This window comes from Zeus faber (genome assembly GCF_960531495.2).
Source record: "Zeus faber genome assembly, chromosome: 16".
NCBI lineage: Eukaryota > Metazoa > Chordata > Actinopteri > Zeiformes > Zeidae > Zeus > Zeus faber.
This window is the reverse complement of record NC_137202.1, coordinates 6,180,871-6,203,882: the sequence shown is the minus strand read 5'-3', so window position 1 is coordinate 6,203,882 and position 23,012 is coordinate 6,180,871. Positions and strand designations below refer to the sequence as shown.

General features: G+C 43.2%; 3 protein-coding genes across 3 annotated transcripts in view; 2 read left to right on the top strand and 1 right to left on the bottom strand.

Moving 5' to 3' along the window:
* Nucleotides 1-590: 590 nt before the first annotated feature.
* lrit1a (leucine-rich repeat, immunoglobulin-like and transmembrane domains 1a) lies at nucleotides 591-6,092 on the top strand (the record flags this gene model as incomplete). Its single annotated transcript, XM_080016614.1, has 4 exons — nucleotides 591-715; nucleotides 2,409-2,869; nucleotides 3,633-3,938; nucleotides 5,032-6,092. 4 exons carry the CDS (start codon nucleotides 591-593, stop codon nucleotides 6,090-6,092), a joined length of 1,953 nt encoding a protein of 650 aa, XP_079872740.1.
* Nucleotides 6,093-8,138: 2,046 nt separating this feature from the next.
* lrit2 (leucine-rich repeat, immunoglobulin-like and transmembrane domains 2) lies at nucleotides 8,139-10,860 on the top strand (the record flags this gene model as incomplete). Its single annotated transcript, XM_080017022.1, has 3 exons — nucleotides 8,139-8,248; nucleotides 8,611-9,395; nucleotides 10,022-10,860. 3 exons carry the CDS (start codon nucleotides 8,139-8,141, stop codon nucleotides 10,858-10,860), a joined length of 1,734 nt encoding a protein of 577 aa, XP_079873148.1.
* Nucleotides 10,861-16,735: 5,875 nt separating this feature from the next.
* Nucleotides 16,736-23,012, bottom strand: part of cdhr1a (cadherin-related family member 1a) — a gene marked incomplete at both ends in the record, with an annotated part of 16,218 nt that continues 9,941 nt past the window's right edge. The window contains 5 exons of the mRNA XM_080017021.1: nucleotides 16,736-16,958; nucleotides 17,142-17,392; nucleotides 18,793-19,047; nucleotides 19,151-19,379; nucleotides 21,618-21,685. Of these exons, the coding sequence (XP_079873147.1) occupies nucleotides 16,736-16,958; nucleotides 17,142-17,392; nucleotides 18,793-19,047; nucleotides 19,151-19,379; nucleotides 21,618-21,685 (1,026 nt within the window). The remainder of the gene's footprint in view (nucleotides 16,959-17,141; nucleotides 17,393-18,792; nucleotides 19,048-19,150; nucleotides 19,380-21,617; nucleotides 21,686-23,012) is intronic.

The following is a 23,012-nucleotide window of genomic DNA, read 5'->3' as shown; positions in this document are numbered from 1 at the left end:
ATAGTATATGGGTGTATGTATATTGGTGATTAGGGGTGTATACTGTATGGGTACAGTATATGGATAATATATGAATAGCATATGGGTGTATATGATAGTATACGGGTATGCATAGTTTAGGGGTGCATTTACTATATTTTGTGGGTATATATACTGTAGATGTGAGCATAAGTGTGTTTGGATTGTTTAGAGGCCACCTTGTGGCAAAACACAGTACCTGCTTCCACTGACAGATTAACGGTCACGCCAGGGCTCAAATTAACAAACTAGAGGAAAGAAAGAAAAAAAAAAAAAAAAAGCCAAACATCCCAGTGGATTATGACCATTTGGGAAGTATCTTTTTTTTCTGTCATAATAAATAGGGACGTCTCTGCGCACGCAGCCTATCAGAGCGCATCCAGATGAGCGGAGCGCCAGTGCTCCGCTTAATCCCCGTCCATCCTTTTTATCCCGGGACGCGGCGCGGGGGCACCACTATGGGACAGCGGAGCGGCGGGACTGAGCCATGCGGGCCCCGCTGCGGTGACTGACACAAGCGGCTCCGAGACACTGACGCGCGGCGGGCTCGAACCGGGCGCACGCGGGCCACCATGTTCCTCGTGCTGCGGCTCGCGCTGCATCTGGCCGCGGGCGCGCTCCTGCTGCCCTCCGCGGGCGCGTGCCCGTCCCAATGCAGCTGCTTCTACCACAACCTGAGCGACGGCTCCAAGGCAAGGTGAGTGATGGGGACACTGATAGAAGCACAGACAGCACCACAGACACCACGATACACGGGCGTCGCCACAGACACCACAACCCACAGAGATCGCCACAGACAGCACAACATGAAGAGATCACCACAGACACCACAACCCACAGAGATCACCACAGACACCACAACCCACAGAGATCACCACAGACGCCACAACATGCAGAGATCACCACAGACACCACAACATGCAGAGATCACCACAGACACCACAACATGCAGAGATCACCACAGACACCTCAACATACAGAGGTCACCACAGACACCACAACATACAGAGGTCACCACAGACGTTACAACATGCAGAGATCACCACAGACACCACAACATACAGAGGTCACCACAGACACCTTAACATACAGAGGTCACCACAGACGTTACAACATACAGAGATCACCGCCAACGTTACAACATGCAGAGATCAACACAGACACCGCAACCCACAAAGATCACCACAGACACCACAAAATACAGAGGTCACCACAGACGTTACAACATACAGAGATCACCGCCGACGTTACAACATGCAGAGATCACCACAGACACCACAACCCACAAAGATCACCACAGACAGCACAACATACAGAGCTCACCACAGACAGCACAGTATACAGATATCACCACAGACGCCACTACATACAGAGATCACCACCGACACCACAACATACAGAGATCACCACCGACACCACAACATACAGAAATCACCACAGACACCGCAACCCACCAAGAGCACCACAGACACCACAACATACAGAGATCACCACAGACGTCACAACATGCAGAGATCACCACAGACACCACAACACACAGAGATGTCCACAGACATAACACTAGGCTGATATCACTACAGACACCACAATATATGGATATCACCACAGACACTACCGCATACAGCGATAGCCACAGACGCCACCACGTGTGGTGGACGTCCGTCCATCTGGCTGCGTGGGTCCGGACTGTGCGTCTACACAGATGTTTGCGTGGAGGGGAACACGTGCACAGGAGATAATTCTGGGAGTGCACAGGCCGTCCAATTTTATTTAAGGCCGGATTATCTCTCAAAGGCATTTTTCAACCTCTCCCTCTATATGCATCAGACACCAAAGATGGGTTGTGGGGCGTGCACGCGTAATTTCTCACAATAATCACAGCTCCGTCTTTTTGGAGTTGCGCAGGGATCAGCGCTGCGCTGTGTGTACTTATGGTGGATATACAGTATATCTGTGCATACGGGCTAACTGTGTGAATAATGCAGATTTTACATGTATTGTAGAAATTTGACCTCTGTGCATGATTATGTTTAAGAGCAGAGGGTCTGAACGTGGGGTCCGGGGACCCACCAGGGAGTCCTTCAAGAGATTTCAGGAGGTCCCCATCTCAATTAATGAAATTTGATTAATGGTTTAACTTCACCATTATCCCATTTCCAAGATGTCAACACTATTAGAAAATGTACAATAATGATTTTTTTTTAATCCCAGTTTCACTGTTATCTCCCAAAAATAAGATATGGAAATTTGGACAAAACCACCAAAAAAGTCTTCAGAGATTGGGGTCCCAGAGAAAAATCCATTCAAAGTGCCGGTCTTAGAGATTGAGATGGTTGAGAATCTCAGTTTTAAAGTGTTTACCCAGATTAACCGACGACGACTTGTTTCAGGAGCGTAATCTGCAATGACCCTGAGATATCCCTGGTGCCTGTCGGGTTCCCTGTCGACACGTCCAAACTGCGGATCGAGAAGACCGCCATCCAGCGGATTCCCAGCGAAGCCTTCAACTACCTCTCCAGTCTGGAGTTCCTGTGGATGTCCTTCAACACCCTGGCCACCCTGAATCCGGACAGCTTCAGCGGCCTGCTCAACCTGGAGGAGCTGCGCCTGGACGGCAACGCCCTCGGCGCGTTCCCCTGGGAGTCCCTCACGGACATGCCCAGCCTCAGACTGCTGGATTTGCACAACAACCAGCTGACCTCGCTTCCGGCCGAGGCCACCATCTACGTCAGGAACCTCACCTACCTGGACCTGTCCAGCAACAGCCTGGCCACCCTCCCCGCCGAGGTGCTCTCCACCTGGCTGGCCGTCAAACCCATGCAGGGGCCCGAGAGCTCCAAAATGATCCTGGGTAAAGAGATTAAACATCCCTTAATTCATCTTTGCCTCATTGTGCTTCAGTTTACTTTATAAGCACCAGAATGGACAATCCCTCAAAGTATTACCACTAAGAGGTTCTCGCCGCTCATGTGCAGTGGTAGACAGTAACAACGTACTTTATTACTGTACTTAATTACATTTTTCAAATCTCTGTACTAACTTAACGTATATTCAATTTAAGAGACTTTTAGACTTTTAAACCACTAGATTTCAAAGCAAATATCTATACTTTTTACTCTACATTTCTAACACATTCAAGTCAAGTTATTTTTGTTTTTTTTAAATCAGGGACTGAATCTTAGCTGCTGATTTATGATTTATGATTGTTCATACATTATTCATTAACTTTATATCCTTGTAAATTACTATGACATTACCTATACTATTTGTTTTGTAAATTGTAATTATGATCTGCATGAAAAAAAGGTACAGTAGCACTTAATGTGTTTTATTGGCTCTATTATATCAGTGCGGTGGATATGATATGATAAGTACTTTTACCTTAAATACATTTAAGAGCAACTACTTCTGAAGTATAAATGTCAATGTGGTACTTTTTGTGTCAGGAGTAATTTTAATTAAAAAGTAGTTCTTCCACCACTGCACACATGCTTTCACATACTTTCATTTTGTGCACAGCCGGAACCCTTTCTTTCTTTCTTTCTTTCTTTCGTTCTTTCTTTCTTTCTTTCTTTCTTTCCAACTAATCTCCACCTCTTCATCATCATGGCCAGGTCTCCATGACAACCCGTGGGTGTGTGACTGCCGGCTCTTCGACCTCGTCCAGTTCCAGAAGTCTCCCACCCTATCAGTGGCGTTCATCGACACCAGGCTCCGGTGCGCGGCCCCGGAGAGCGTGTCCGGTGTCCTCTTCAGCGACGCCGAGCTGCGCCGGTGCCAGGCGCCCCGCGTGCACACCGCGGTGGCCCGCGTGCGGAGCGCGGTCGGTAACAACGTGCTGCTCCGGTGCGGGACCATTGGGGTCCCCATCCCAGAGCTGACCTGGAGGAGGGCTGATGCGAGGGTGATTAACGGAACAGGTGAGTCGACTGTTCTCTCTCTCTCTCTCTCTCTCTCTCTTCAAGATTCAAGATTCAAGATTTTTTATTTGTCACATACATATACATACTTTCATACATATATGCAGTGAAATGTAATGCAACGCACCCGGTGATAGCACACAAAATGTCCTAGGAAAAAATAAAAATAAAAAATGTCTTTCTATAGGCCGACTAACTGACTCCTAAAACGCAATACAGTAAGTTGAATACTTATAGAATAAAATAAAAATATATAGAATAAAATACAATAAAAATAAAAATAAATAAAATGGAATAGATAGAGGGAGTATGCCTATGTATATACAGATATGTGCACTCTTTCTAATAATATAAGTGCAATAGGTAAAATTTTAAATAAATTGCAAATTGCATGTTAAAAATATATAAGATAAGTGAAGATAACCAATAATGAAAATAGAAAAAAGTGAAACGTTGCAGTAAAAAAGATAGAGTTAGATGGATAATAGTTCGATAGATAGATAGATAGATAGATAGATAGATAGATAGATAGATAGATAGATAGATAGATAGATTGATAGATAGATAGATAGATAGATAGATAGATAGATAGATAGATTGATAGATAGATAGATAGATAGATAGATGGATATAACACCCTCTCACTTGCTCTCTTTACCTCTCGACCTTGTGAACAAAGCGCTGGTGTCAGAGCTCAAAATGAACACCACTGGAAAACTCTGTGTGTGTGTGTGTTTTTGTGTGTGTGTGTCTGTGTGAGGTAATATTTTTCTATCTGCCCCGTGGCGTAATGCATGCTTATAAAAAGAGCTATAACTGACAGTGACAGTGAGATTGAAATTATGACAGCTGCGATCTGAACAGTGAGTTATGCAATGTGACAATTTGCACAACACAACATTATCGCAACGTGTTAATCTAACACCCCATGCACAACCTTGTTTACATGCTCAAAATAGTTTTTAATGTAAGTCTCGTGTCATCAAAGATTATACTGTCCATATGCTTTTAAAAAAAAATGTTATAAAATGTTTTTTTCGAAAGCATTAAACACCTTTAAGCAGCATTTGTCCTCTTTCTGTTTCCCTCACAGTCCAGCAGGAGGCCTCAAAGGAGGGCATCACTTGGTCCATCCTCAGCGTACCTGCTGTGTCCTATCGCGATTCAGGGAAATACATCTGCAAGGCCACCAACTGCGCAGGGTATGCTGAGGCTGTCATCTCGCTCATGGTGTCCAACCCTCTAAAACCAGACAGTAACCAGACCAGCATCGACAAGAAACCAAAAGGGAAGAAAAACAACCCGATGGGCAAGGCTGCCTACCAGGAGAAGTTGGTAGCCAGATATGTGATTCCAACCTCCACCCCTTTACCCGCTGGAGAGCCTGGCCCCCCTCTGGGCTTCAGGCCTGGGATTGGATCAGCTAGTTATGGCCTGGATGACAGAGCCACCCCTGCGCTGGCCGCCTCCTCCAGCCAAGATGGACTGCTGGATCTGGAGAAGACCTACCTCAGCAACCTGGCGGCCAACACCTCGTCACTCCAGCAGGACCCTGACAGGGTGGTGCGCTCTGTGAAGGTGGTGGGGGACACAGACAATACCATCTCTTTAAACTGGAGAGCGCCCAAGGCCAAGAACACCACAGCTTTCAGTGTCTTGTACGCTGTGTTTGGAGAGCGGGACATGAGGAAGATCAACGTTGGCGCAGGGCAGAACCGCGTGACCATCGAGGGGCTGGTGCCCAGGACCAAGTACATTGCATGTGTGTGTGTCAGGGGCCTCATCCCCAAGAAGGAGCAGTGTGTTATATTTTCCACGGACGAGGCGGCCAGCGCCACTGGCACACAGAGGCTTATTAACGTTATCGTGATCACAGTGGCCTGTGTCATCGCTGTCCCACTCACGGTCATTGTGTGCTGTGGGGCCCTGAAAAGACGCATCCAAAAGTACTGGGGGAAGAAGTCAAAAGACATCCAGGACTCATACGTGACCTTTGAAACACTGTCGCCCGGCACGAAGGCCAAAGGTCTGGAGGGCGAGTATCTGACCAGGCTGAACCCGGAGGAGTCCAACAGGCTGCTGTCCGCCCGCTCCAGCCTGGACTCGGAGGCCACGGCCAAGATCGAGGGACAGCCAAACGAGTACTTCTGCTGACATCATGCTCCAGCTCCAGCTCCTACTCCGCGCCATCCTCCGTGCACCCACTCGCGTCACTTTCCCCATCAGAACCCGCCACTCAACGCCCGTCCGCATCCCCACCCTCACCCCCAGCCCCACCTACAGCCCCAACCCCATCCCCATCCTCACACCCACACCCATCCTCACCCCCAGCCCCAACCTTACCCTCACCACTACCCTCACCCCCACCCTCACCGGCATCCTGAAGCCAGCCCTCCACACACACGCTCCCACACCCCACAGCAATGGGATTCTCCCCCGCCTATCCCGGCTCGCTGGGTCACACCACCAACACCACCGCCACAGCGAGCCAATTTCTATCAACGGACCTTTGCACGCTGCACCATCATGGAAATATCAGTTTAGGGGACTTTTATGAGATTTTTATTCCCTTTGTTTTCTAGGTGTTTGCGGATTACTTCATGTTCCTTGCAAGTAGCGTAAATGTATAATGGCTGGAACTCATTCTTCCTGGGGTGGCTTTAATTTGAATGATTTTAAAACCTAGTCATGTTTTATGTACAGGGTAATGTTTATACAGCCAGGCCTGCTACAGTAGGTGAAGGGACTGAAAGACACCTCAGGAATTTCAATGATCTCAGACCGTAATTAATGATGAGACACCTCTGCAAACTGATCTGACTGTGGAAGGGAACTTGGTGATAGGTATTCCATTGTTTGTATTACACACACACACACACACACACACACACACACACACACACACACACACACACACACACACACACACACACACACACACACACACACACACACACACACACACACACACACACACACACACACGTGTATGATGTTGTGAATTTGTTTCTTGGTGATTTACAAGCACACACAGAATGTCAATGCCTCTGTACATATCTGTCATATGTTCTCAGAGAAGATACACACAAAGAAATGGTTCATTACACCAACGGGAGGAGAGATGCTGGAGCTGGAGAGAAGTACAGAGAGGACTGGGCTATGACGTCATGTAAATAGGAGTGGAAATGATGCAAAATGTTAGACAAGATTTATCCCCAGCAACGAGACACATATCGACCATCGACCATCTTTAAATATGTTCCTGTTTTATGCTGCCTTGATGCATCATTACCCTGTCAAATGTAGATCTCTCAATCCCAAATATATCTATTCAAATTCAATTTAAATAAACTTTTATATGCACCATCTGGTTTTGTTTTCTATCTCTCTCCTGATTTGATGGTTATTATCAATCAATCCATTATCAATGCATCAGTCAGTACTGTCTGATGGATCAGTCAGTACTGTCTGATACTGTTACGAGTGCACTCACATACGAGTTTTCCGAGTTACGAGCGGTCGTTCCGTCGAGTTTTGGTATTCATTTGCGAGCAAAAATGTGAGTTACGAGGAGTGAGCTTCAGGTGGTTACCTGACCGTGGAAGCATCTCTTCTTTGTTTTGTGCTCGCTTTTTGTGCAGTTATTTTGCCAATTTTTTTTTTCTAACCATGGTTCCTAAGAAAGTAAGTGCTGAGAAGAAGAAGCGGATGAAGTCAATTGAATTAAAGCATGAAATCATAGTAAAACATGAGAGATTCTCTTCGACATTCTCTTTTATTATGTTTTATTATGTTTTTATACAATATCTGTTATTTATAAATATATTTTTGTTATTTAAAAACACGTAACAAAAATAAATTGGGATGGTTTGTTGGGGGCTGGAACGGATTAATGGTATTTCAATTAATTTCAATGGGGAAAATTGATTTGCTATACGAGCAGATTCGATTACGAGCTCTGTCACGGAACCAATTGAACTCGTAAGTCAAAGTACCACTGTATATGGTATATTGGGTTGGAAGAACTATTGACACTGTGTTAAGTGTTAATCATGGGTGTCTTCCCTGGGAATTAGGCGCCGGCCATGGACTCTTACGTAGAACGTCAGGGATTATATCTAATTGGCTTCCGTTGTCTCCCAACTGTCGACATGCCTTGAGCACGAATGTAGCCCAGAAACCGTGGAATTTTATTGGACTATGGACATATTTTGTACCCTATTGTTTATAATTTTGTTGAACCTTCAAGTGAATCGATCTCATTGTCAATGTTTAACCGGATGCAGCTGCGTAACGGAACGTAATGGCAGGTAAGATGTGGATTTCAGACCTACATTTAGTCACTGGAATTCAGGCCATGGTGTTGCTGCGCCAGTGGGCAATGTTTAATGGAAATTTAAAATTCAGGAAAGAAAAATGTGAACATTGTGACATTTTTTATTATTATTTATGACAATAATAATTCTATATCCTAAAATAGTGACTTGGGAAGTTATGTGGAAAAAGTTAAATGTACTTTAAATTGAACCAGAATACTGTCGCTTAGGTGTGAATAGAGCAATTTAATTTGTCGTTTTCTGACGTTTCCTGGTGTTCAAAAAGTCTATAAGTCTATACTAGGGCACAGGGTAATCAGAATAGGCCACTAAATCATTATCCCCTTTGATCCCAGGTCGCTCACATGTATGGAAGAGAATGCATTTGGTGCCATACCAGAGAACATTCCAGATGATATGACCAAAATTCGAATAGAAAAATCTCACTTCACGGAAGTACCCAGGGGTGCATTTTCTAAAGTCCCTGCCTTGAAGAACTTGTGGTTGAACTTTAATGACATCACCGTGATAAACTCAAAGAGTTTAGAAGGTTTGAGAAATTTAACAGAGCTCCGCCTGCAAGGTAACAAGCTGCGCTCGATGCCATGGACGACATTCGAGGACACGCCCGCTCTGAAGATCCTGGACCTGAAACACAACCAGCTGGACGTTCTGCCAGAGCATGCCTTGAAATATCTTCCAGGTCTGACTTACTTAGATCTATCCTTCAATCAGCTCACGGTCATTTCGAAGGAAGTCTTCCTGAACTGGCCACTTTACCAAAAAATAAAGGGCGACCAAGAGAAGACGGGTTTTGTGCCCAATGTGGTGCTGGCGCTTCACGATAATGCCTGGCTTTGCGATTGCCGTCTCAAGGGTTTTGTGGAGTTCACCAGATCCCTCACCCCCCCCATCATTCTGATGAACTCCTACTTGATCTGCTCAGGGCCGGACTTCAGAGCCGGGAAGTTCTTCCACGAGACAGAGCTGGATAGGTGTGTGAAGCCTGTGGTCTCCACCCGGTCCACCAATATCAGCATGCCTCTGGGAGCAAACATCACTCTCCACTGCCTGGCCAAGGCTCGGCCCAGCCCGGCAGTGTGGTGGACATATGGTCTGAAGATAATCAGAGGATTTCACGGTAAGAGTCTGATGTCGACCACGTTATCAAAGCACTTTGCTTGAGTGATGGCGCTGGAAATTAGTTACTTAAACATACACTTTCGTCGGAAATAGCTCTTATTCTAAATGCATGGCCTTCCATAAGGAGGATATTACTGGATATTAGCCTGCCGCAATTTAATCACCTCTGTTTCTTTTAATCTGCAAGTACATCACCCGTGTTGATTAGGGGATGCTGGAGATTAAAGTGCCCTGCGGCCTACCTAATGCTAACGTGGCCTACTATGTAATTAACTGCGTCAACCCAAACAGACACACAGCAGAAATCTGAGACCAGGCCATGGCCGTCCACTCTGCGCCAGCGATAATAACATCTGATGAGCATGATGAAGCATCGATATTACACGCACTTATTTGAATGGATGTTCAGTACTTCTTTCTACTATCAGTTTCTAGGGTTTTTATGTGAACTGTATTCCTATTGTGTGGGTGTGTGGGTTTGCTGCTCTTAGGCCTTTTTGGAGAAGGGTGTTTGTGGTGGAAGGTCTACAAACTGAACAGGTCTCCATGATGAGCAGCCATTTTCCTGCGGTACACGCTATGTTCCAGTGCTTTAAATCGGCAGTGTCCTTCTGCTATTCCCAGAATCTCAGGAAAGAGTGGATGAGGACACCGTGAGATCCCAGCTGGTGATCCCCTCGCTCCATCCGGCCGACCGCGGGGAGTACACTTGCAGCGCCATCAACTTCATCGGAAACTCCTCCGTCAGCATCCTCTTGGACATCCGTTCTCCCAATGGCCCCCCGTCAATGGTCTCTCACGGCTTCCCCGCACCTGCGGCCAGCACAGAGGAAAACGTTTACATCGACATTCGCATCACCAAGCAGACGGTTCGGGGCATCGCCATCGAGTGGTACGCCGTGCTGGACCGCCCGTCCGAGACCTGGTTTACCATCCACTTCGGTCGCTCCGACTCTGCCAAGAAGGAGCAGATCTACATCGGCCCCGGCATCAACGCCTACTCGGTCTCTGATCTGATGCCCGCCACCAAATACGAAATCTGCGTGACGTTGAGGAACCAGACGCCACGGGTCGGCCAGTGCATCGTCTTCGTGACGGGCAGCGACATCACGGAGATGGAGCAGCGGGAAAAGCTGATCCACATTGTGGTCATAGTGCTGGCCATGGTGCTGGCCGTGCCCGTGGGCATGTATGCCTGCACCACAGATACTAAGTTTAACTGCCTGGAAGGCGTCATGGATTCCTGGAGGAACCGGCAGAGGGCAGACAGTGGGTCGGAGAGGGAGAGAGAGAGAGAGAGGGAGAGGGAGAGGCAAGGCACCTTCGACAGCCTGCAGGCGGCTAGCGACGAGGGCCTGGTCAATAGAGACTCCAGTGAAGACAGGAAGGTGAGGAGGAGGTCTGACGACCGAGGGCTGAAGGTGCCCGCCGAGCACATCCGGCCCACAGCACAACTCTATTAATATCAGTTTGATTTATGATCAATATCCTATCAATGAAACACCAAACTGCTCCTTTGTCAGACCTGTGTAAAGCCCCTTATTTACTCTTTTTGTAAATGTAGGTACTCCTCACTTTACGACCTAGCAGTTTAACGACCGTTAGGACTTAAGACCAGCTCTCTGACCAGTCTGTATTGTACGCTATGTACAATACCGCAGCGTCTCAGCGTCAAGCATCTCATTGCGCATCACCCTTTCTATATTATATACACTACATACACTATATATACTGTATATATCTCATCTCATCATCATTCTCAGTCTCAGTCTTGTTCCTGCGGTCTGTCAGTATTCACTACACTAGTGTTCACAATGCCACAGTGCCCCCTTACCGTGAAATAACACAGGTCCTCGCTTATCAATCAATTCCCTTAACAACCTGTCCTGGGAACGGAACTGAGGAGAACCTGTACTGTAAAGTATCTATCAATCTATCTATCAATCTATCCATCCATCTATCCATCTACTTATCCATCTATCGGACTATCTATCTACCTACTGTATCTACATAAAGTAGAAAGCAAGATGTTGCGCATTATTAATAAAATAATAAAATATAAATATTCTGCCTTTCTATCTTCTTAATCTTGTCTCTTCCTTTGTTCTAGGCCCAGGAGTTTGTTGCAAGGGTGTGAAATGATGAAATGATGACCGTAAATTCAAGAGCGTTAAAAGATTTCCACCATTGTTAAGATCCTGCCAATTTTGATCGGATGGTGTTTTTGTGATGTCAATCATTTTTTAACACATTTTGCTCTTAATATGTGAAGCTTTTGTGTTCTGAATAAAAACACAACATAGTTCCATGGTATTATGCTCATACTCTCAATAATAATAATAATATTAATAATAATAATAATAATAATAATAATAATAATAATAGTAATAATAATAATAATAATAATAATAATAAGAATAATAATAATAATATCCAAAATGGATGATGAGGATTTTTTTTCAGATCTTTGAATTCTTTATTAGCACTTGAATGTGTTTGTGAAATGTTTTCTGTTTTTCTTAAAAATGTTTCCCTCACTGTTAACTTGTCGGCTTTATTATTATTATTATTATTATTATTATTTTCTTTTCACAAATTATTGATTTACAGCTTTATCAGTAAAAATATATATATAATTGCATTTTTCGATACACATGAGCTAAATCTGTTAAATTCAATGAATATTGCAGTTTGATGAATGTAGGATTTTTCCCAAATATGAGGAATGTTATCCGTGTATGAACTCAAATGCACAATGTGGGATGTTTTAAAAGGATTAAAACACGTTTGCTGCTGATGCAGAATATTTGCCTGTTACTATAGTTTTTAAATAGATGAGTGTGTGTGTGGGTCTGTCTATCTATCTATCTATCTATCTATCTATCTATCTATCTATCTATCTATCTATCTATCTATCTATCTATCTATCTATGTAAGGACACACATGTGTGTGCGTGTGTGCGTGCGTGCGTGTGTCGGGCGTGTGTCCGTACGTGCGTGCGTGCGTGCGTGCGTGTGTGCGTGTGTGTGTGTGTGTGTGTGTGTGTGTGTGTGTGTGTGTGTAATCTGGACACACTCAGCAGATGTGCGTCACCCAGCCCAGCAGATGGCACATCTGATGTGGCATTGTTCATTTGTCGTCATTCCCAAACACTTGGCTTTCCCTCAAACCTCCAGGCCTCCCTCCAACCCCCTCCCCATCCCTTCTGCCTTTCCCTCGCTCTCGCTCTTCCTCTCCTTCTCGCTCTTCCTCTCTGCCATGTGTTGTGACGCAAGCAGATCAATTGGTCGGCTCGAGTTCCATTTCCACTGAAACAGGATCAGCGCTGGGGTGGGCGGGCAGCTGTCATTTTCTGAACGACACACACACACACGCACGCACGCACACACACACACACACACACACACACACACACACGCACACACACACATACACACATCTGCTTTGTTTTTGTTTGTTGTTAGGATTCAATGAACACTGACGATGCCTAATGATGAATTTCTTGTAATTCTCATCCATGTTTCAGAATATATGACATAAGACTATGAACTGTGGATAAGACTAGAACAATCTGGCTCTATCTATCTATCTATCTATCTATCTATCTATCTATCTATCTATCTATCTATCTATCTATCTATCTATCTATCTATCTATCTATCTATCTATCTATCTATCTATCTATCTATCTATCTATCTATCTATCTATCTATCTATCTATCTATCTATCTATCTATCTGTCTGTCTGTCTGTCTGTCTGTCTGCCTGTCTTACCTATCTCATATCAAATTTATCCTGTACTGGTAATGTCATTGAGAAAGTTGTCGACCAACAACTCAGTGACTTTCTGACTGCAAATGACTGCCCTGAAAACATCCAGTCGGGATTTTGCCCCCATCATAGCACTGAAACTGCTCTCATTATGTAAGGCGCTAAATGACATTCGCTTTTACACTGACACAGGCAAAATTTCAGTTCAAGTGTTGGATCTGAGACTGGATCTGACACTGTAGACCACACACTACTGTTTGACAGGTTGGAAAACAAGGTGGGGCTTTCCGGCGCTGTCCTGAACTGATTCAGGTCTTGCTTGCAAGACAGTTTCTTTCCATTGGCAACGTCGTCTCTGAGTGATTTAACATGATCCGTGAAGTTCCGCAAGGGTCAATACTTGCCCTCATTTATTCAATCTTTACATGCTTAGGCAACATTTTTCCAAATGAAAAAAAACCCCCACCATAATTATGTGGATGACACCCAAATATACGTAACTCTCTCACCAGATGATTATGGTTCCACAGACTCACTATGTCAGTGCATTGAACAAATCAATGATTGGATGTGCCAGAGTCTTTGATGGCTAAGAGTCAGGCCCGAAATCTTGGAGTCACTTTGGATTCAGATCTCAATGTAATAGCCATATCAAATCACTACCAGATTCATCCTCTGATTCGTCATTAAAAAAATATAGCAAGGATCAGAGGATTCATGTCCAAACAGAAAAGCTTATCCATGCTTTTATTTATAGCAGGTTAGACTACTGTCATGGTCTTTTTTAGAGGTCTGCCTCAAACAGCTCTTCAACATATGCAAAATGCTGCTGCTAGATTTAAAGCTAGAGTTCTAACAAAAACGAAGAAGTACAAGTCAAGTCAAGTCAAGTCTCTACACTGGCTTCCAGTCAGTCAGAGGATTGATTTCAAGATACTGCTGCTCGTCTATAATTACATCTCCAATATGCTTTAACCATACGAACCCTCTAGAACCCTGAGGTTTTATTATCTATCTATCAATCTATCTATCTATCTATCTATCTATCTATCTATCTATCTATCTATCTATCTATCTATCTATCTATCTATCTATCTATCTATCTATCTATCTATCTATCTATCTATCTATCTATCTTCCTATCTATCTATCTATCTATCTATCTATCTATCTATCTATCTATCTATCTATCTATCTATCTATCTATCTATCTATCTATCTATCTATCTATCTATCTATCTATCCATCTATCCATCTATCTATCTATCTATCTATCTATCTATCTATCTATCTATCTATCTATCTATCTATCTATCTATCTATCTGTTCTCCTCCATGTTCACAGTGTGATATACGACTGGATGGACAATCTGGCTCTGGGTTATATACACTGCCACATAAGGGCTGATGGTCTTATTATCTTAAAATCTATATTTGATTTGTGTTTTATTTTGTTTTATTTTATTTACCTTCCATGTCTATTAACCTAGTAGTGTCCCCAAAACATATTTTTTTTGTTTAATATTGGGCATAGCTTTACTTAATTCTGTTGCATCAATGCTCTTTGCAACTTGGTAATCCTCTGTGAAATAGCATAGTAATCCCAGCGGCCTCTTACATGTTGTAATGTGTCATCTTTTGGACTTCTCTCTCTCTCTCTCGCTCTTCTCCCTGCACTCCTTCTCTTGAGAGTATTAAAAACTGCAAACATTTCAAACGTGTGTTATAGCTAATGTGTCCGTGTGCGTGTGAATGTGCGATAAAAGCAACAACATTTTGACCGCAAATTAGACATTGCTGATATTTCTGAAAGAATAGTGAAATAAAAAATATAAATAGATGTACCTTCTCATGTAAAATAGATGTACCTTCTCATATATATATATATATAGTAAGAAAGTAAGTAAATAAATGAATAAAAGAAAAAAGGTGAAAGTTTGATGCAAGTCTCCCCCATCTTGTATTTCCAGAACAGGGCAGATGGACTTTTGGTTTACAGCCAGCGGCGCAATATTGTACAAAAATGAACAACTTGTGGCCTTTGGATTAGAGTGAGTAATCTGAAATATTCTGTGTTTTCTGTCGCTCTATAATAGCATGCATGTTTGGCAGATAACGACACAAGAGTCCAGTGCGCGGTTTAGTGTAACTTTATAATTGGTCGTGCTCGCGGTGGAGTTGAATCCGAGAAGAGGGAATGAATATTTATTACACGTGAGCAATGCCCGCTGACAGGATCTGACAAATCTGTTCATAGCATATAATTATATGTACGGTGAAGGATATACTCCCTGCTGCTGTACATGCTGCAGAACAGCTGTTCTGAACCACGGGGAGTGGAGGTTTCTCCTCAGAATAAGAGATATCAAGCTGAAACACATCACTTTTATCCAGACTGGTCATTCCTGTCATTACAATTTTAAATCTACTTGTGGTAACTTAAATTTTTACCATTTCCTGTGTAGTGGTATAACGCAACGCAGTAATGTTTGACTCAAGTACTGTATAATTTGGAATTTGGAACTTTTCTGGAACTTTTCTGATTCTGATTCTGATTGTGATTCACACAAGTTTTTTGAGCCTCCTGATAATAATAGAAAATATTAAGCCAACTAAATATGGAATATCAATTTTAGTTTAACCAATGCAGCTCAATGCATTAAGCATAGAAAGTGTCTTTGCATGGATATTTTAGGCCATGAAGCTGAATGAGAACTTTTACTTGGGATACTTTTTACATTTAACAGCCCATACTTTAATACTTTTACTTCAGTAGAATGCTCAATGAGGAGGACTTTCACCACCAGTGTGTGACTCAAAGATTTGAAGCTGTTCATCTCCTTCTCTCCACCAGGGAGAGTGTGCGGTGAAAAGCAAATTGGCATCAAGACTCTTTAAATAATTTCTAACCGCTCTACAAAGGTGCCTATGTTGTGAAGTTAACATGATAAAAGTAAAATGCCATCAAATCTTTATGTTTGGGATGTTAAACTTTCACAATCAAACACATTATATTAACCGCTATATGAGTCACTGTAAAATGTATTCGGTTGGAGAAACCACTTTATTTCCCATCTATAAATTTCAACCGCATTTGGACAATTGATTTCTTCAACCAAGCACAAAAGTTAAACTACTTCTAATGTGTTTTTGCTCTTCACTCTGGATTCAACAGCCACCACTGCTAAGCTCCGACCACCAACTTTTATCCCAAATACGGGTCATTTGAACCAACGGCATAACAAATGATATTGAATCACGGAGACACATTTGTTTTTATTGATGATGCACATGGCTGGACAGATATGACAGCATTAAAAAAAACAACAATCCAAGTATTCGTAAACATTGCTGACAAACCGAGATGTCACTTTGCAATTTCAAGACCTTTGGAAGAAATGGAAAAAAAATAATCTATTTAAATTCCTCTGGTATCCGTCACTACACTCACACATACAAAGTCTCAACGTAAGATAAAAACAGTTAAATACACAGATGCATGTTTGTTCGTACACACACACACACACACACACACACACACACACACACACAGTTTTCCAGTGGTGTTACTCTCTCGGCAGCCTCTTCTGCGCCAGTTTCATTTTGAGCTCTGACACCAGCGCTTTGTTCACAAGGTCCTCTTTCCTCTCTCTCTCCTTCCATTTGGATTTCGCCACAACCGCCTCGGACACGGTGGGCAGCACCCACTGCCGGCCGCCGGGGCCGGTGGGGTAGGGGTGAGGCGGCGGGGGAGGGAGGGACGGGGCGCATGGCGGTGGCGGCCATTGTCTGACCAGGTTGTTGATGTTGTTGTTGTAGTTGATGTTTTCCACCACCACCGCCTCCGGCCGGCGCACCCGCTCCCTCTCTCTCTCCCTCTCTCTGTCCCTCTCTCTCTCCCTCTCTCTCTCCCTCTCCCATTCTGTCTCCCTCCGGGGCTCCGGGTTGGGCTCCGGCTCAGACACCCGGAACCTCTCCCCGGGGTCCTTGGGTTTCCTGAAGGGGTTCCGGAACGCCCACGTGTTCCCGCGCTTGGCCCGCCTCTTGATGTGGCGGTTGGGCAGGATGCGGTTGGACTTTTTGTTGCGGACGAACATGGCGGTGGAGATGAGGACTGTGACTAGGATCAGGACGCTAATGGCGGCGGCCAGCAGGCCGAGGATTTGCACGGGCTTGTCTCTACTATGCATTAAAAAAGCCAAAGGCCCCCCACTGAGTTGGGTCTGTAAAAGAGCACAGGGAGAAATCACGTCCATGGGACTGAGGTCAGAGACGGCCAGACACAGGCTGGTAGTTATTGTTCCTTCTGTGTAATACTGCATGGATTATTATTTGGCTAAAACAGTTCTTTAAATGACAGAATTACAGTTTAGTGGCCCTAAAGCAGCAACTATATCCACAAGTTATCTGCAATGTTACACAATGTTACGCGTTAAAGGAAAGTGTTCATGAGAATAGCTCCCCTGCAACCATTTTCCTTCTCTTTTTTAACCTTATGTCAAGACAAGATCAGAAGGGTTGAATGGGACGCCCCAAGGTCGGAATATTAGTGTTGGAGAATGAAATGGTATGGATAAGGATGCATTTGCTGACTATGTTTTGGCAATGATTGGCGTTTCTTTGTCTTAATTCGTGTGCTCAATGTACCTAAGAAAAACAACTAGGAGATTTAATCTACAGAGGATAAGGATCTATATTGTGCTCCTGTATTCTTTTACAGACACAACTTTATCCAAACAAAACTAATCGAAATAAAATGCCAAAAAAAAAAGAAAGAAAAAAAGAAAAAAGAAAGATCGCAGAGCGAAAAGGACATTGTCGCTGGGTGCTCTCAGGACCTCCTTATAATCTTTCTGATCTTGCCATGAGATTGGATGCGGGACTTTTTGATTGAGCTCCAGTAAATTAGTGTGGAGATGAAGATTGTCAGTGAAATGGCGAAGGTGACAACGGTCAAACAAATTCCAAACACAGCCCCCGGACGCTTCCTGAGGCCCAGGAAGTACGAGAAAAACCTGGATTTGATCTGAAAACAGAACAATGACATCTGTGTGAGAGCGGAGTCATTTTAAGACTCTAACTTTTCAAATTACCATTTAAAGGACCACACTGGTGTCAAATAGCATTTTAGACTAGACTAGATACTAGTTTACTAGTCAGCATTACCCTTAACTCTTTTCCTGATGATAGCTCACATTTTCGGATCGATTGTCTCTATCTTCTGGTTTTGAAAATTCCAACAATATGGTGAGATAACCATAATCGTCATATCAGGAAATCAAAGAATGGTCCTTTCAGCAAACTTCTATAGCTATGACGCTATGTTGGACCGTGTGTTGGATGCAATCCTTGTTTCGGACTTATAACTTATGGTATACAATTCAATTCTCGATCATAATTATCTGTATCCAAGATATGTAAACAATAGATTGTGGAAAATATATAGATTATTGATTTACATGGTTTATTACACCTTTATAATCTGGAAAATGGGGGAAAATGTGATGTTTCTAGCAGGTGCTACAGGCACCATTTTAATGACATTGAATGCCACCTTTCCCCCTTTTCCCCTTCAGGAAACTGAAAAAATGACAATTTTTTCCATTTCTGCACCCCTACTTACGGCTTCGGTGATATCGATCTTGACGACAGCCGTGGTGCTGAAGGAGGGCTGTCCACGATCCCGGGCCTGGACCACCACGGACCACGTGCAGTCCTTCTGCTTGGTGATGTTCTGCACAATGTCCATGGACTTGATGTAGGACTTGAGTACGATCTCCCCAGTGTCGGAATCGATGTCGAAGATGTTGTCCGGGTCGGCCTTCATGATGGAGTACTCGATGACGTTATTGGGCTCCTCTGCGTCGTCGTCTATGGCCTGTGTGGGCACAATCATCCCCCCAAAAAACGTCCGTTAGATGTTATAGGATCCCCCTGCCGCAGCCCTCAGGAATCAGGGATGTCCAGGATCGAGGCTCTACCTGGATTTGCACAGGCGCCCCGATGACCATGATCTTCTCCAGCAGGTTTTCGTTGAACTCGGGCGGGTGGTCGTTAAGGTCCAGCACCGTCACGAAGACCTCGGCCAGGCTGTACTTCCCCTCCGAGTCCTCCGCCTTCACGTAGAAGTTGTATTTGGACCGCACCTCGGCGTCCAGGCTCGCCCACGGCTGCGTGTAGATGATGCCCGACATTGGCTGGATCAGGAACCTGGAATATCAGTGGAATATAAGTTTGCGGAAATATAATTCAGATATAGATGTTTTTCCATGGAATACTGGAACTTTCCAGATGGATACCTGCAGACTGACCCACAATGGATACTGAGGAGAATAACTTCTTTCAATGCATTTCATTGTGTATTTTATGTGCTGGCAGGGGAATCAGATTGAACAGATTTTGTCCGTCATAGTTTGTCATGCAGTAGACCATATAGACCCAAGAATGTAGTGTGAATTTTAAGCAAAATTGGTGGGCTTCCACAACTTCACCTGTCACAAGATTTCTGGGAACCGCTAGAAAAGGCAAAAGTTTCCACGCGCACTTCTTGAAAGTGTTTATTGGTTAAAAAAAAAGACAAAGGCCAGTTGTTTTTTTTTGGTTTTTATTAACAAATAATTTGCTGTTCTGCCTTCAAGTAGCGTAGCTGGAATCTTTGAGAGTGTGAATTTGAATCCAGCGCAAACTGTGATGGAGGTGACGGCCAATCTTCTGCTGACATTGCTGGAAATGAAATCATCCACGATGACCTCCAAACAGGAAAGGGCTGAATTTGACAATGTTGGTCTGTGTTCTGTGGCGAGGGTTTATTGCTTTGGGCAATAATAAACTATTTCCTCGTCCAGTCTCCCTCCCTTCCTGCCTTCCTGGCTTTGTAAACAAATCCTCTTTAAGGGCAGCATCGCTGAGCCAATGGTCTGCATTCATTCACACCTCTGACTATCTTTGTCCACTGACTCAAACCTCAAGGCTTTAACTCCGTTCTCAAGGCTAACTTCTTCTCACATCATGTTTTAAGATGCACATTTTGAACAAAAGGGAGGTAAACAGAACAAGTCATGTGTTTTTGTCTTTTCAACCTGACAAACTTTCATGCAAGACTTGATCTTCCAACTGGGGCTGAAAGCCGACAAAACGGCCATTAGTGTAATATAAAACATTATCAATTGATATGTTGTCGGCCTGTATTGCAACAAAGTGACAGACAGAGCAGGAAAAAGAGACGTGTTCTGTCTGTCGAGCGATACACCATCGTACTGTCACTTGGTCGCACGCAAGGTAATTGGAAGCAAAGAACATGCTATTTCCATCAGCAATCCTATTAGAGGATTAGCAGATGGAGAGCAGCAGCAGATCAGTAGACACGGCGCTAGATGGACTTCTGTATAGTTTTGAATATTCTGTATGTTTTACTTTGTATGTATTGTATTCTTTGGCTATTTGTGTATATTTGGCATTTTTATATTATTTAATTACATTTGTTACTTAAATCTTAATTTTGTTTTATTATGGGTATTTTATCTTTTATTTTTTTGATTAAGCCTTTTTTTGCTTATTTCTAAAAATAAACTGATTCTGAACTAGTTTATAATATGAAACCACAGAAGTGCATGACACAGTGTATCACTGTATTGTTACAAGATACAAGGTTCAAAATGCTCTCAAGTAGCACAGTTATATAATGTACCTTTTGCCTCCTGCTAAAAATCCAGTCTATTGTACTGTTCCAGTACAATATACAGACAATTCCAAAGTTTTATTCTGAAAATATTACATCTGACCCAAGCTAAATCATGGATGAAAAGGAGACATTGGCATGTTGCCTGAACACCTTTGCTCCGTTGGCTTGAATAATGTTTTGATTTACGTTAAATTTGTCAAAATAAAAAAAAGAAACCCTTTCCACACCCTAACCTTTGGGATTTAGGACTAAAGTTCCATTTGAGTCCAACATTAAATGAGAACAATACTGAGTGAACATTTTTCTAATAAAAGCCAGGATTCTTGGAAAAACACACGGCTTGGCAAATTTTCTAAAACAAACAGAACCCAAGGGCAACACGATGAAAGGAAAGGTATTTAACTTTTGTTGCCGATTTTGTCATATCCAATATCCAGAAAGCTCAGACATGATGGACTCATTTTAGGGTTGTCCTGCGGGTGAACCAATAGTTTTTAACATAGATTGAGGTATTCACAAGGATCTAGAATATTAAGTTAATGCCATTGAATGTGACAGAGATAGATAGATAAGAAAATAAAGAACATTTTGACATATTATCTTTATTTTAAGAACACAGCATATTTCTTGTAATAATAAATGTTACCATTGAAAATAATCTCATCCAATCATCAGAATTTTGCAAAATTTAAGATTGAAGATTGTTTTTCTTCTTCTAGGTTTTCTTTTTTTTTTTGACAAGTAAAAGTAAAGAAAGAGGTACTCACAAATCAGAACCTGAGCCGTAGATGGAGTACCTGACTTTACCCCAAGGGCCAGAATCTGGATCTATCGCCTGGAGGAAAAGAGAGAAAAAAGGAGGAAATCAAATCCCTGTTCCAAACACAGAAACCTCGGACAGCAAAGATCAACCCAGACGTCACATAATCATTGTGGAATTTATGCGCTGAGTTTATGAGACAATGAGAAAATGGGACGGATTCAGAGGCAAAATTGTGGCGTCCAAACTATTTAGATCAGTGAATGAAAAGACAAAGAGATGGATTTCGACTTCATACTTCAGGAGAAGAGAATGAATTTCGGGAAGGCCTTGGGAATGAAGGACAAATTGACTCGCCATCTGAATTTAATATACTACTACTTTAAGCAAAGTAATAAAGAAAAGGAAAGGATTTGGGGGTCAGCTGGAGGGGAACAAGGGATGTTCCAACATCTGATCCAGGATCTAGGATTCAGGAGACCGAGGATGAATTTCAGGAAGCCCAGAGCACTGTTTGGCCATTTGTCTAAAGTATGATATTCTTAGAAAGGAAAGACAAATTGACTCGCAATGTGAATTTAATAAATGCTGCATTTACCCAAAGTGAAATATTGCATTGTATGTGAATGGTGAACGTGTATTTCCCCTATTTTCACAGGAGCTAGGCTAGCTGCTTCCCTCTACAGCCATGCATTGTGCTAACACAGTTAGCATGGGGCCCGTCACCATTTAAATTCTGGACACCCAGGGAGGAATTTGTCTAAATAGACAAAAATAGAATTTCCCTAAAAACTGTAGTGGCTATCCCTTTAAAGGGCCGGGCTTGTGACGAATCTTTATTTCATGCCAAGTTCTTACATCATGACAACATGATGATGACAACATCATCGTCGTCGTCGTCATCGTCGTTGTCGTCGTCGTCATCATCATCATCATCATCTTCATGTTTGGAGCTAATCTGTCTGTGTTTTTGGGGCAGGGTTACCTGTTTCCAGTCTCCGTGCGCCCAAGGTCGGCGGCTCGTCGTTCGTTTATCTGATTGAAATTGCCCCTTTTGGCTTTCACGCAAGGGCAGGATTTAGCAGTGAGACTCTGGCGACGAGGGCACCAAAAGAAAAACAAATAAAAGGTGCTTTTCCCCCATTTGAAGTGAAAGTGTCTGTGATGTAAATGGCTTTGACGTTATCACAATCTCCCAATTTGTGCATCATGGCGAAAATTAACATATCACCAGGTATCAGAGACATTTTTTTCATTTTATCGGTGGTGGTGGTTCCAGGGGGTTTTGGTGATGATAGCCTTGATGATGCTATGCTCTTTAGAGGATTGGCTATTTAAATAGATAAATTCTTTATTTTGGGATATTTTGGGGTATTTGGCTCGTCTTTTCAGACCATTAAGC